Source organism: Lepisosteus oculatus, chromosome 9 (assembly GCF_040954835.1).
Source record: "Lepisosteus oculatus isolate fLepOcu1 chromosome 9, fLepOcu1.hap2, whole genome shotgun sequence".
NCBI lineage: Eukaryota > Metazoa > Chordata > Actinopteri > Semionotiformes > Lepisosteidae > Lepisosteus > Lepisosteus oculatus.
In genome coordinates, this window is record NC_090704.1 from 13649877 (window position 1) to 13662269 (window position 12393).

A 12393-nucleotide genomic window follows, 5' to 3' on the forward strand; every position below is an offset into this window, starting at 1 on the left:
AAGTTTCACTAATATCATTTTAAAGCAGAAAGACCTCTTCATATAATAAAAGCATAAAAATTACTATTGTGTAAGAAGTGCATGATAAATGGCAATCAAATGATGTCAAGTCAATGACTTGAAATCATATTTCAGGATACACTGAAATGTACATTGATAATTCCTCCATCTGATTAAATTCTCTTAAATAAACAGCATACCTGCATTCCAGGCATTGTGCATGATTTTATTGTTGTCACCTTTGAAGGACATTGAAAGACAAAAACCTGGTCAAAGTGACTGTAATTCAGTGCTGAATTTAGCCATCTCTATCTTACATATTTTTTAATTGTGATTTTTTTATTCTTATGCTGCAGCTGTGCAGTACAACTGAAGTAACTGAATTTTGTTCACCAGTTTACTGCTTTTGACAAAAGTGTTATTTTGCAAAATGTTTTCTTTTGTATAGCCTGAACTGCAGCCTGTGACACCATCGACAATTCCTAGCGAAATGTATTGCCATTTGTCTGCAGTGCCTTAAGGGAGAATCCACAGTGTGCTCTTTTGTATGGACCACTGAGCAATGCTGTGTGAATATCTCATTAATGGATGCTAGGCTAATACACTCTGACAGCTGAGGCTACAGCAAATATGCTTAAGTTTACAAATGACTGATGAGTGAATTTCATTCTTCAAATGGTTTACTTCTTAAGGACAGTCAAATATCAAACCTAGACTAAATATTAAAGTAATTAAATTACAGATTTGAATATATACCCCCACCCTAAAAAACTAGGTTATGGTGTTTTTTTTCTGGAAATTGTGATACAATTATCACTTCAAGCCTGTATTACAACACAAAGGCAGTTAGCAGCAGCTTACTCTACATTACAGCATATCGTTCTTTCTTTTCTTACAGAAAAAAAAACAAATCTGTTTTTTTATTAATATTTAATTTGCATTAAAAAAATGATTAAAAATGTTCCAGAGTGTGTGGACTATCAATAGGAAAGGTAACACTATCGAGCTGATGCAAGGGGTTTCCAGACAACATGACCTTCTCTGAAGCCTTGGGGTTAATAGGGAAGGAGGGGGGTTTCTCAGAGGATTTCCTGAGCCTTTGTACATCGACTGGTGTATAGTATAGCGCTGGGAAGGGAATGGGTCACCTCTAACTGCATGGAAATTTAACTGCACAAAATATGTATATACTGTACACATACAGCCTTCATAATACAATACTGATGTGAATGCTCTCATCAAAGCAGTGTTTACCAATATAAGAAAAGATAAGATCACTTTATTAGCCCTATACAATTTCTTGCATTAGGAATTCATCTTTTTGCATACCCCAGCTTGCTCCCCATGAGACACAGACAGGGAGAGAAGCTTGGGGTCAGAGCACAGGGTTAGTCATTGTACAGCACCCCTGGAGCAGTTGGAGTTAAGGGCCTTGCTCAGGGGCCCATCAGAGCAGGATTCCTCTGCCGGCTGCGGGATTTGAACTGGCAACCTTCCAGCCACAGGTGCAGATCCTTAGCCACAGTGCCACCCCTCCACCCACAATATTGTCTTATGTTATATGCTGAAGTGGGTGGTGAAGCCTTGAAGCCATATTTTAAGTCATAGGCCATATTTTAGGTTAACAAAACATTGACACATCAAATATTTCTCTGTCCTTGAAAATAACACCTCTGTATGTATTGTTTAACATGTGTTACCCATTCAGCCATTTTTCATTAAGCCACCAGTGGGAGCTATGTCCTTAACCTGCAGGTTTCTAATTTCAAACAAACTGAACTAAAGCGAAAGAAGGAAATATGAACAGAAAAAAATCAAACCAGGGCCTTTATGTTTTGTTTGTGTAAAGTTAAAATTAAATGAAAGGCTTAATTTAAAATAACTTCATTTCCTCTGCTTTTTCACACTCTTCCCAAAGTGTGAAGTGTATGCCATTCTGGGTTTTCCCTTTAAATTATGTGTTTTATGTATAGAAATGCGTAGGGTTACTTCAACTACAACAACTATGACAAATGAGAACATGTGAAAAGTACTTATTTTAAAAGAAATTTTCATTCTCAAAAAAATGAAGCAAAATCAACACATAAGTTATTGTGCTGAAAGATACAGGCAAACAAGGGGAAAGTCAGAAATTTAACAAAATGATGCATTCACTTCCCCAGAGTGAGTCATCTTGGTTTCGCAGTTTGAAGCAAACAAGTACGTAGGTATGCCATCACCATATGTAGCAATGGGGAATTTGGAATATGAAAGATTTGGCAGATTTTCAAATACACAACCACATTTCCTGTTAAAAGCACTGTGCACATTCCTCTATAATAATAGCAATAAATTCTGGATCTGTGAAACAGAACACAAAAAAAAAACTGAATCATCAATTTTTGTTTGCTTTACTGAGGATTGAACAAATAAGGTTTTAATTTCTTGACAGAAGTCTTAAAACCACTTTCAGAAACACCCCAAGTAGACTTAAAACTTAAATCCTACGGCAACCCAGAACATCTAATTTTTATGAACAATCTGTCCTCTGTGGTCCAGCTTGTTTGCATGTTCATTTTCTATACATTTTATGTTTCAATTTACAATACGTAATTGTAGCAAAGTTATACACGTTTATGAAATGTCACTTGCTGTTTTTCTAAACTGCTTATTCTATAATCAAACTATCTACAGTATTTCACAACATATTATGAAGTTAAAAACAGGAAACAAACTGCCCTGCATGTGTCAGGCAAGATTCATCTTCAAACCTTTTATCTTACAAATTATTTTTATGGGGTATGAAACAAGAATAAGAGTAGTTTGTAAATAACACCAAGCACAGACTTTCCTTAAGTTTTACGTGTAAGGAAAACAAGACAAATCTGCAGTGTAATAATATTTTAGTCATATACAGAAAATATGCTAACTGTTTAAAATTGAACTCTTTTGCCATACCCTGACTGCAACAATGACAATTAAGCACAATTCACAGTTGCCTAAACAGTCACAGACTAAAAACTGTAGCAGCGTAATGTTGGTTAACGAGTCTAAACATTCACCTAGTTCTTTAAGATAGAAGCTATTGTTCAGCGCATTGCACATGGTGCCGTACACATACACACTTAAACATTGGAGAAAAGCTAAATAAAACATGAAAACAACTACAAACTATTCAGTTGCATAACTAGTGTTGCAACATTTCTGCAAATATATTAACCCATGCATAGCTTACAAGACTAAACTAACAAACTTATATTAGCACTCAATAAATCTAAAATGCTGGCTAGTTTCTTACAAAAGTAATTGGACTTTATAGTGCTGCAGTTAACGTGGTTAAAAGTAAACTGAGGGTTAGGAACTACAGTATTCAGTCAAGAATAACATACTAAAATAACAGTTTATCACAGTAAATAAAAAACTGTTAAATTAATTAAGTAAATGGAAAAATATCAAAATAATTCAGTATACTTTATGAATTATCTGAATTTATCAATAATTATATCTAAATTTTACTCAAATAGTCTGGTAAGAGGCAAGGAGTGTAAAAAAAAGTTAAAAATGTTCACATAAGAACTCACCTGCTTCCACCAGTTAACTACCCATAACTTTTTTTCATTCTTCTGAAAGCAACAGAGTCCCATTTTTGTGAGTGAAATGTTCCAAGTTCACTTCAGTATCTTCGTAAAAGCTGAAGAGCTCTGGTGCTGTGGTTCAGCAATGATTTGTACAAACTGACGGAAATTAGGAAATGTGATAGCACTAATGACTCACATGCACTTACTCTGCACACTTCAACTATGCAGAGCTACTACTCAGGCATCAGATGTCACTCGCCTTGTGTTAGAGCCAACCCTTTAACTGAGGCCTGTGACCTGATTGCTATTTACTGGCAATATCCAACCCGCTTAAACTGCCCCAGGTGAACACCTTTTCGTGTTCAAGAAAGGTGAAATCCCATATTGCAACACCGTGATTTGCACTCCTTGGCAGATTAAAAAAACTCACAATATCTAAACTAAGTTTAATATTTTTCAATATTAATTTAGATCAACCCTAAATAAGATTTTATTAGTAAAATTCACTGTATTTACAGTCTACTTCTGACCTTCTGTAATTTTAACGCACAGGAGAATATTAATAACGATAATGATAATATTAATAATGATATGGTATTTTATCATTGTTATAAAATAATAACTTTTTAATAATTTTACCATTTCAATGTTATGTTGTGATTTTATTATCAAGAAGTTTGCCTGTAATATGAAGTGTAAATAGTATGCGTAATACGATTACAATAAACGACAGACAGTTTTCAAGAAGTTCTCATGTTATTGCAAGTTTAAAGGGTGTGTTTTGGACAAATTTCAGAAAAATCTAGATTTGTACTGTTGAAAGCGGATAGGAAGGGAGTAGGGGGGTGGAAAATCAGTTGTTTCTCCTCAGCTCAAATAATTCCTAAGAACTCCATAGCTCCAAGCTGTTTCCCAGTCTCCTATATTCTTCTACATGTATTAACAAGGTCAGAACAGAAACACTACATTTTTTCAAGCACACTCCATAATTTCCACAATACATTACTAATTTTGCATGAGCACTTCTACCCACACTTAATTTTAGTTTTTAATTATGTAGTCTTCCTAACTACACACTTTAGGCTCTTCAGAATGCAACACATGCAATATTGTTTTTTGGGACTTTTATGATGAGGTACGAACACAGAAAAGTTTTCAAGGTGGAGATAGGCGGGGACTAGGTAATTACTATATATTTATCTACACAAGCTGTTATAACAACTAGTATAGAACCAAGTATGCTAATACACCACTTCTCCAGCAATTGCGAAAATCCATGATTTTAAGCTAAATGATATGTGATCAATGAGAAAAGTACATGCAAATACTTCTGATTGATACCATCTCACAATTCCATTTAATTTAATTAAAAAAATACTCTTTAATATTCATGTTTTTAGGATATTATAATGTAATATTATAAACTAAGCTTTTAATGCAAACAAAACGTTTTTTAAGCAAATAAAACTTTGTCATTTAAAGTTTTTGAGCTCTTCCAAGAGGCACCAGCAAACTGAAAACCCTGGATTCCTAAAGCATCCTCGAATACTGTAGAACATCTGTATTAGCCATCTATTCCTCTGTTGTCCAGCTGTAGGACAGCTTGAGCGTGTGCGTTCATGAATTTTGTTCTTTTGTTGTTCCGAATGACGTTAGTAACGTTCTAAAAAATCAAGCTGTGAGGCTTGCCCCTTCTTCTGCCATTGTAGTCTGGCTAAGCAGGGATCAGGATGGAGACAGGAAATTTGAGTCACACTTTTAACAGCTGTGGCTTGCCTTCTCCCTGTCTGGAAATGGACTTTTTCAGCAGTAGTTTTGCCAAGCCAGGAACCCAGACGAAGTACGGAACAGGAAAATCACTAACTATTTGCACAGTCGCCACACTCCAGATCCTGCTGCGGCTGTTTGCCCCTGTTTTTCCTCAGAATTTATTGAGTCCTGACCATGCTCTGAACAAAACACATCCTGTTATCCAAAGAGGCTGTACACGTTTATGGATGAAAATGTTATCATTGGGGAAGAAACTGCAATAAATAGAACAACCTTATGGACTTTTCAAAGCTTTTATCTTACAAAGACTATTTTGTTAAGAAAAATTCTAGAGGCAATAAGATTACATTAAATAAAACTTAAAATATTGTGCATCTTGAACTTGATTATTCTTGATTCTTGATTATTTGTATGATACTTGACGTGTGCATATAATGCAACATTACTTTAAAATTCAGAGTATAATGCTCTGTTGAATGCGATGAAAGCTATAATTAATATGTCTTCATTTTGTTCATCTAAAAGAATATGTTAGGATGTCAACAAACAAAATTGTTTCCTGCTATTTAAAAGCACAGGCACAGCACAACATTTATAAATATAAGATATTTCTGTGTCCTGGGATGAAGCATGTAATTAGCAGGACAAAGTGCGGAATGTAAATAACTGGCACAAAATAAAATAGAAAAAAACATTTTTATCAGTCTTTTTCTTTGGTGTATAAGTAAAGAAAAACAAACAAACCCCTTTCACGCATATAAAGGAATATTTGTGATTTTATGTATAACAGTTTTGATAATGTTTTATCTTTTATCCTAACAATACTTCAGGAAAGCCAGAAGAATTACATGCATTTACATGCATCCAATAAATACATTATTATACTAAAAACATACAGTACAGTTCTGAAAAATGTTCTCTCATCATTGAAAGCCTGCTCCTTTTCTTCCTTTCACATCATCACTGACAGCATTCACTTAGATGGATGCCTTTTCTAGAGATATTTCCTTTAGACAAAAACACTGCAGCACTACACACAATAGCTACAATAACTACAATAACTATATAAAGACAAAGTTTATTATGCAAATGCAATATAATGAACCATTATATGCTTTGCTTAATATTTGAACAGCCACTGTAAATTTGTGTTTTTTATTTTGTTTTTTACTCAAAAACAAATACCAGTATCTCATCAGTATATCAGTATAAGTGCAGGATTTTCAGAATTCCTACCTTATTAGAGGCCATCTCGCTGACAGATCGGTAAGTTTGTATGGTTTCAAGCTGGTCTAAGCACCAGTCCAACTCTTCCATCGTTTCCATCGCCAGTTTTTGATAAGAGTCTTCTGCAAATAAACACATGGACATGTAATCAGGCTTCAGCTTCTCCATAGTGTCCAAAGCAGTGTCACTGGAACGTCTGAGCCCCACACTGTTGAAGTTTGAACAGTGCTCCTTCATCATGAGTATAAGGTATCACTTTCTTTCACTCTGGTGGAGTATCAACTTGAAGTCTTTTTTTTTCCAACTCAGTAAGCCTGCCTCCTGGCTTTTGTCAGCTTTGATGTCAATAAGACCCCAGCTGAGGAAGTAAGTAGGAGGACCTTGCTCTCTCAGCTTCATTTACATACTGTAAAGTGTGGTTCTTAGACGAAGCACAAACAGTTTCCCTCTGGGTAAGACACCTTTCTTATCAACTCTGTACATGCTGTCTATTTCGTACCATGCTGCACTGCCTCAGACAAGCTCAGTCATATAATAGCACAGCCATTTAAAAGCCGCAAAAGGAGCACTCAGTAGGAAGAAAAAGCAAAAGGGGACCAATCAGTATCTTAAGACAGGCCATCCTTCTGTGTTCAGGAGGTACAGGGCAAAACGTTTTGTAACACCACTGCTGGAAATTGTTGGTCCAGACAAGTTCACAAGAGAGGCAATGGCTCACACTTGTGTGCTGAATGAAATCCCCTCTCTGATCAAGCTACAATCAAAGGAGGGCTTGTGTTTGCCATCCGACATTAGAGGAGATTTTATTGGCCAGAGAGAGTCAGGCTCTTGCCTGTTTGCCAACCAAATCAAATCCTCCCCTCCAGACTCAGTCAAAGTGTTTTAAAATCATAGGAAACAAAGATTTGTGTTGGGTTGAAACATAAAAGAAAGTTTTACTTAAGTATGCAAATTAAAAAAGAAAGCCATAAAAAGATCACAGATAGAGCTCTTTTGTTATTTTAGTGGGTGCCTGGCTTATGTGGTGGAATACAAACACAAATGAAGGATAAATGAAAAACAATAGTGTTAAAATAAATCCAAGGCTTGAATCCAACAGATTTTGTACTTTCTTTAAATATGTAGAAAACATCAGAAAGATCCCATAGTGTTTCTAAAATATAATGCAAGAAACTAGACATAATAGATATTGACAACTAACCTACTTTTAGACCTCACAGACTACAAAGTGAATAAAGTTTAACCTCTCTCAAATAAAACAGTAATTTAGCTGCAATTCCACAGATGCTTGTAGATTGCGTAAGGTAATGGTTTCATTTACGTTATTATAGTTTAATAAAATATAGTTTGTACCATTACTGCATGTAGTTTACATCATATGTGCTCTTTTTTCTTAAAACACAAAATGCTTCTGAATGCTAAACCACACACACGTAAGAAGGGGTTTTCCGGAGCTCACCACACATGGGAGGCAGTAATGTGGTCACTGGCTCTTCTAATGAAGAGGGCCGAACTTGGAAATTGAGATACAGATCTTTTACCACTAAGCATGATGTTGTTTTTGGTCAGGTGCTGCTACAGAGAGGATAAAGAGGGTACTTCAATGTATCGTAAAAGACAAGCAAGACACTCTGAAGACAATAGGTAAACCTCTACTGCAGTGCCTACAGTTTAGGTTAAGCATGATTTTCAGTATGCCTATCTCAACCTCAAATGTTGACAGATTAATACCATAAAATCTAGCCTCACATATTTCTTGCACGACTTCTGATTAGACATGGTCATGAGAAAATTAATGCTTTTTCTTTGCTTCCCTAAAAGTGACAGCTTATTCTTCTCAGACAAAAAAGGGCTCACTAAATCCTATTAGGTGTGCCCATTTTCAAGGTGAGCAATGAGGTTTTTCAATACTTAAACTGAAATTCTGAAGTTGCTAAACACTACTTTCAAATATGAAATCCCCACAAGGATAAACTATAGGAAGTGTTTGAGTGTAGTTTCCTATTAAGTAAGTGTGGGTCTTGCCAGTCTGTGTTGTTTTGCTTTTTTCCCTCAGGAAAGACATGCATCTGTGTAGTTTTGCCTTTTGCACAATTTGTTGTTAATGAGGTGGCACAAGGTTTATTATAAATCAGTCCACTGAGACATGAACAGCAACCTTCTGACGTCTACGTTTTAAGGTCATTCTTACACCTAGCCAAGAAGGAGGAACAAACATTAGTTTCTAAGAAGTTTCACAAACTGAAACTTACAGACTAGCAGTGCAGAGCTAAGCAATCTGACACACACTCCCACACACACATGCGCATACACTCACCCAACTTATTCCTATTTTACCTGATTTGCACTACTTGATAGTTCAGTATGAATTGAATTGTTATAACTTACATTATTAGTGTAAACTGAAAAGTCATAGCTTTTAATGGACTACCTATCAGTGAAAATAGAGAGTAACTTTCAGAAAAGTATAACTAATCATATGCATAAAGAATAACAGCATGTTGATGCCTAGTTCCTGTGCTGTGTTTTTGGTAGTAATTTTCTCAGTCCTTCAACTTTCAGGAAAAATATGTATGGCTACATTTTTACATAAAACAGTTCTTAATTGAAATATAATAAATGGAAGAATCACACTATACAGCAAGTCCCTTAGTATAGTACATACAAAGTCCAGTATTGTATTTAAAATGGTATTTTAAAAATGTGATAAACTAAACTAAAATATTAGCAACAGAATCAGTAAATCACAGGCAATCACTAAAGATTTCACAACTAAACCTATAAATTTGAACAACATTTTCACATCCACTCTTTAGTTTTGTCAAAGACAGTACAAAATCTTCTAAAAAAAAAATCACAATCTCAAATAATGTGAATAAGTTATATATCAAGTTTTATAATTTCTCATTAATATTATTAATTTAAATATATTTGAATATTAAGAATTGTTTAATTTAGTGATTCACAAGCCTGACAAATGAGTTTTACTTTGATACCCAGCTTCAAAAAGATCTTGTTTAAATTCAAAGCTCCACAAAAGGCTTTAATGGCACAATGCGTATAAAATGTAAAATACCTCATACACAAATGTTATCATGAAAGATCCAAGATCAGAGCAATTTAATTAATCAATTAAACAAATTACCTTTACAGTTGACACACCAGAATTACATACAATAATACATTTATTGTCAGCTGCGAAGCGCCTAAAATCTCATTATTAATTTCATCATAATAAATGTGGTGGAAAAAATCCAAAACTAATGACAAGGGGCTCTAAGGTGGCTCAGCCAATGAAAGTGTCGGCAGACAGAGCCCCTTCTCTTCGCCATATTGCCTGTTTGAGCGTGGAGCTCACAGTCACTACGATTCCCCACAGCTGACTGAGCACCACTAGATCTGGCTGGGCTTCACTCAACCACAGAATTCTCAGCATGTCATGCAAGAGTGCACCTTGGGTGAGGCCACCTTCTGAAGTGTTGTAATGTTGTCAATAGGACATGCATTGCTCCTGCAATCAATGCTAGTTCTCCTGTAACACACGGCAAGCAGCCATATCAGCCATAGCAACTCACAACTGGCAACCCACTGAAGCTGAGTAGCTGTGAGCCTGGTCGGTACCTAGATGAGAGACCTCCTGGGAAAAACTAAGGCTGCTGCTGGAAGAGGTGTCAGTGTGGCCAGCAGGGGGCGCTCACCCTGTGGTCTGCGTGGGTCCTAATGCCCCAGTATATTGACGGGGGTACTATACTGTAACAAGGTGCCGTCCTTCGGATGAGATGTAAAACCGAGGTCCTGACTATCTGTGGTCAATAAAAAATCCCAGGGTGTTTCTCGAAAAGAGTAGGAGTGTAACCCCGGTGTCTTGGCCAAATTTCCCATTGGCCCTTACCAATCATGGCCTCCTAATAATCCCTATCAATGAATTGACTTCATTACTCTGTTCTTCTCCCCAACGATAGCTGATGTGTGGTGAGCGTACTGCTGCACTATGGCAGCCTTTGCATCATCCAGGTGGGGTCTGCACACTGGTGGTGGTGGAGAGGAGTCCCTGTTACCTGTAAAGCACTTTGAGTGAAGTGTCCAGAAAAGCACTATATAAGTGTAAGCAATTATTATTATCATTATTATTTTTATTATTATTATTACTTCAGGGTCTATGAAAGCATGTCAACTGACAGTGGAATCAGTGGAGAGTCCTTTTTCCATCCATGCTGGTATGCTGGTCATAAAGGCAAGCCATACAATTCCCAATTCCAAATTAGAAGGAAAACAGAATTACCAGTTCCACCTACAGAATAAGCTCACAACATCCATCCGTCCATCTTCTTACTGCTTCATCTAATTCAGGGTTGTGGGGGAGCCAGAACCTATCCCGGCAAGCAACAGGGGCAAGGTGGGGTTCACACTGGACGGGACACCTGTCCATCACAGGACACACACTCCCACCAGGGTCAGTTATCCCAGAAGCCAATTAACAATTGACTGTGGGAGGAAACCTACATGAATCTGGGGAGAACATGCAAACTCCACGCAGATAGCACTCCAGATGAACCCAGTGCCTGAGCACTGTAAGGCACACCACTGTGCCACCTCACAGTATTTAATAAATTGAAGCTTTTCTGTCCAAAAAGGAGGAAAAGACATTTGTTCGCAATCAATTAAGATCATATTAATTTTCAATTATTTAAATAATTAAATTATGCATGTCTATAATTTGGCTATGGTCCGTTTCTCTGAATTTTTCCAGATGTGCCTTATAACTGTATGGTGAAAAACACCTCTGTAATGCCACGCTGGCAAAAATCACTCTTCTCTGTGCAGCTTTTTAAACCCTGTCTAGATGCCTTCCATATGTACTAGTGCTTGCACAGGCTTCGCTCACGCATGCCCAATGCAGTGACAGTGGAGCACACTAAAAACTCCGTGCAGAAACATCAGCCTTGGGCTGTGAACAACATATGGCAAAAATAGCCCTAAAAATCACTAGGCAGCAAAAAGTTCAAGTTTCTCTTTTACACGTTTTGTATTAAACCGAGCATTTCATTGATTTTTTTTACAGGGTAACATATATTCAAGTTTTATCTTTGCATTCATATTCCATGATCACGTAAAGGAAGTTCATGTGAGGTTCTTTGTGAGAAGTGGTAAAAATAAACAAACAAAAACCAAAGTTTTAAAGCAAGCAAAATGTTATATACACATTTTTATATCTTTATTCGGTGGAGGAATAAATGTTTTTTTATATTTATGTGATTCAGTTTACAGTAACTTTCCATTTCATTGATGCAGAGTCATCTTATGGTGAAGCTGATCATGGACCTTCTGTTAATGTATCACTGGCCAGAGACTACCTACTTAATTCAAAAGGAATTATACACACAATCAGGCTGCATATTTCTAAAACATGCTGGCCTTGATATTATCACTTCAGATCACACCGTCAGACTGCAATGCAAGAGATAAAGAACAAAACATAAGTATTATAATTATACACTTTGTAATTAGACAGTGTGACATATAATTACCAACAGATATTTACTGTATGTATAGACTTAATTTTTTTTTTTACCATAATGCAATGTACATGTACAGTAGAAAATGCTCATTAACATCTGCCTCAAGCTCCCTTTACAGTGCTCCATTTTACCTCCAGATGTATGGTTATTTTGTGAATAATGTTCACGACAAATCAAAGAGGGCACAAGTCACATGCATGATAAACTAAAGAATAACAGCCCCAGCATGCAAAACTGCACAGAGCGAACTTTGAGCCCGGTTGTGATGTTTAGCCTTTTTCTTCAAAGTATTAATATTGTGCTAGAAAATGAAAATAAAA

General features: G+C 36.2%; 1 protein-coding gene across 3 annotated transcripts in view; it reads right to left on the reverse strand.

Annotated features, from left to right (window-relative positions):
- The window catches only part of pde4ba (phosphodiesterase 4B, cAMP-specific a), a 147721-nt gene that overhangs the window by 12830 nt on the left and 122498 nt on the right, over nt 1-12393 (reverse strand). For all 3 annotated transcript variants that reach the window (XM_006634925.3, XM_015355585.2, XM_015355586.2), the window contains one exon: nt 6564-6676. In XM_006634925.3, the coding sequence (XP_006634988.1) occupies nt 6564-6676 (113 nt within the window). The remainder of the gene's footprint in view (nt 1-6563; nt 6677-12393) is intronic.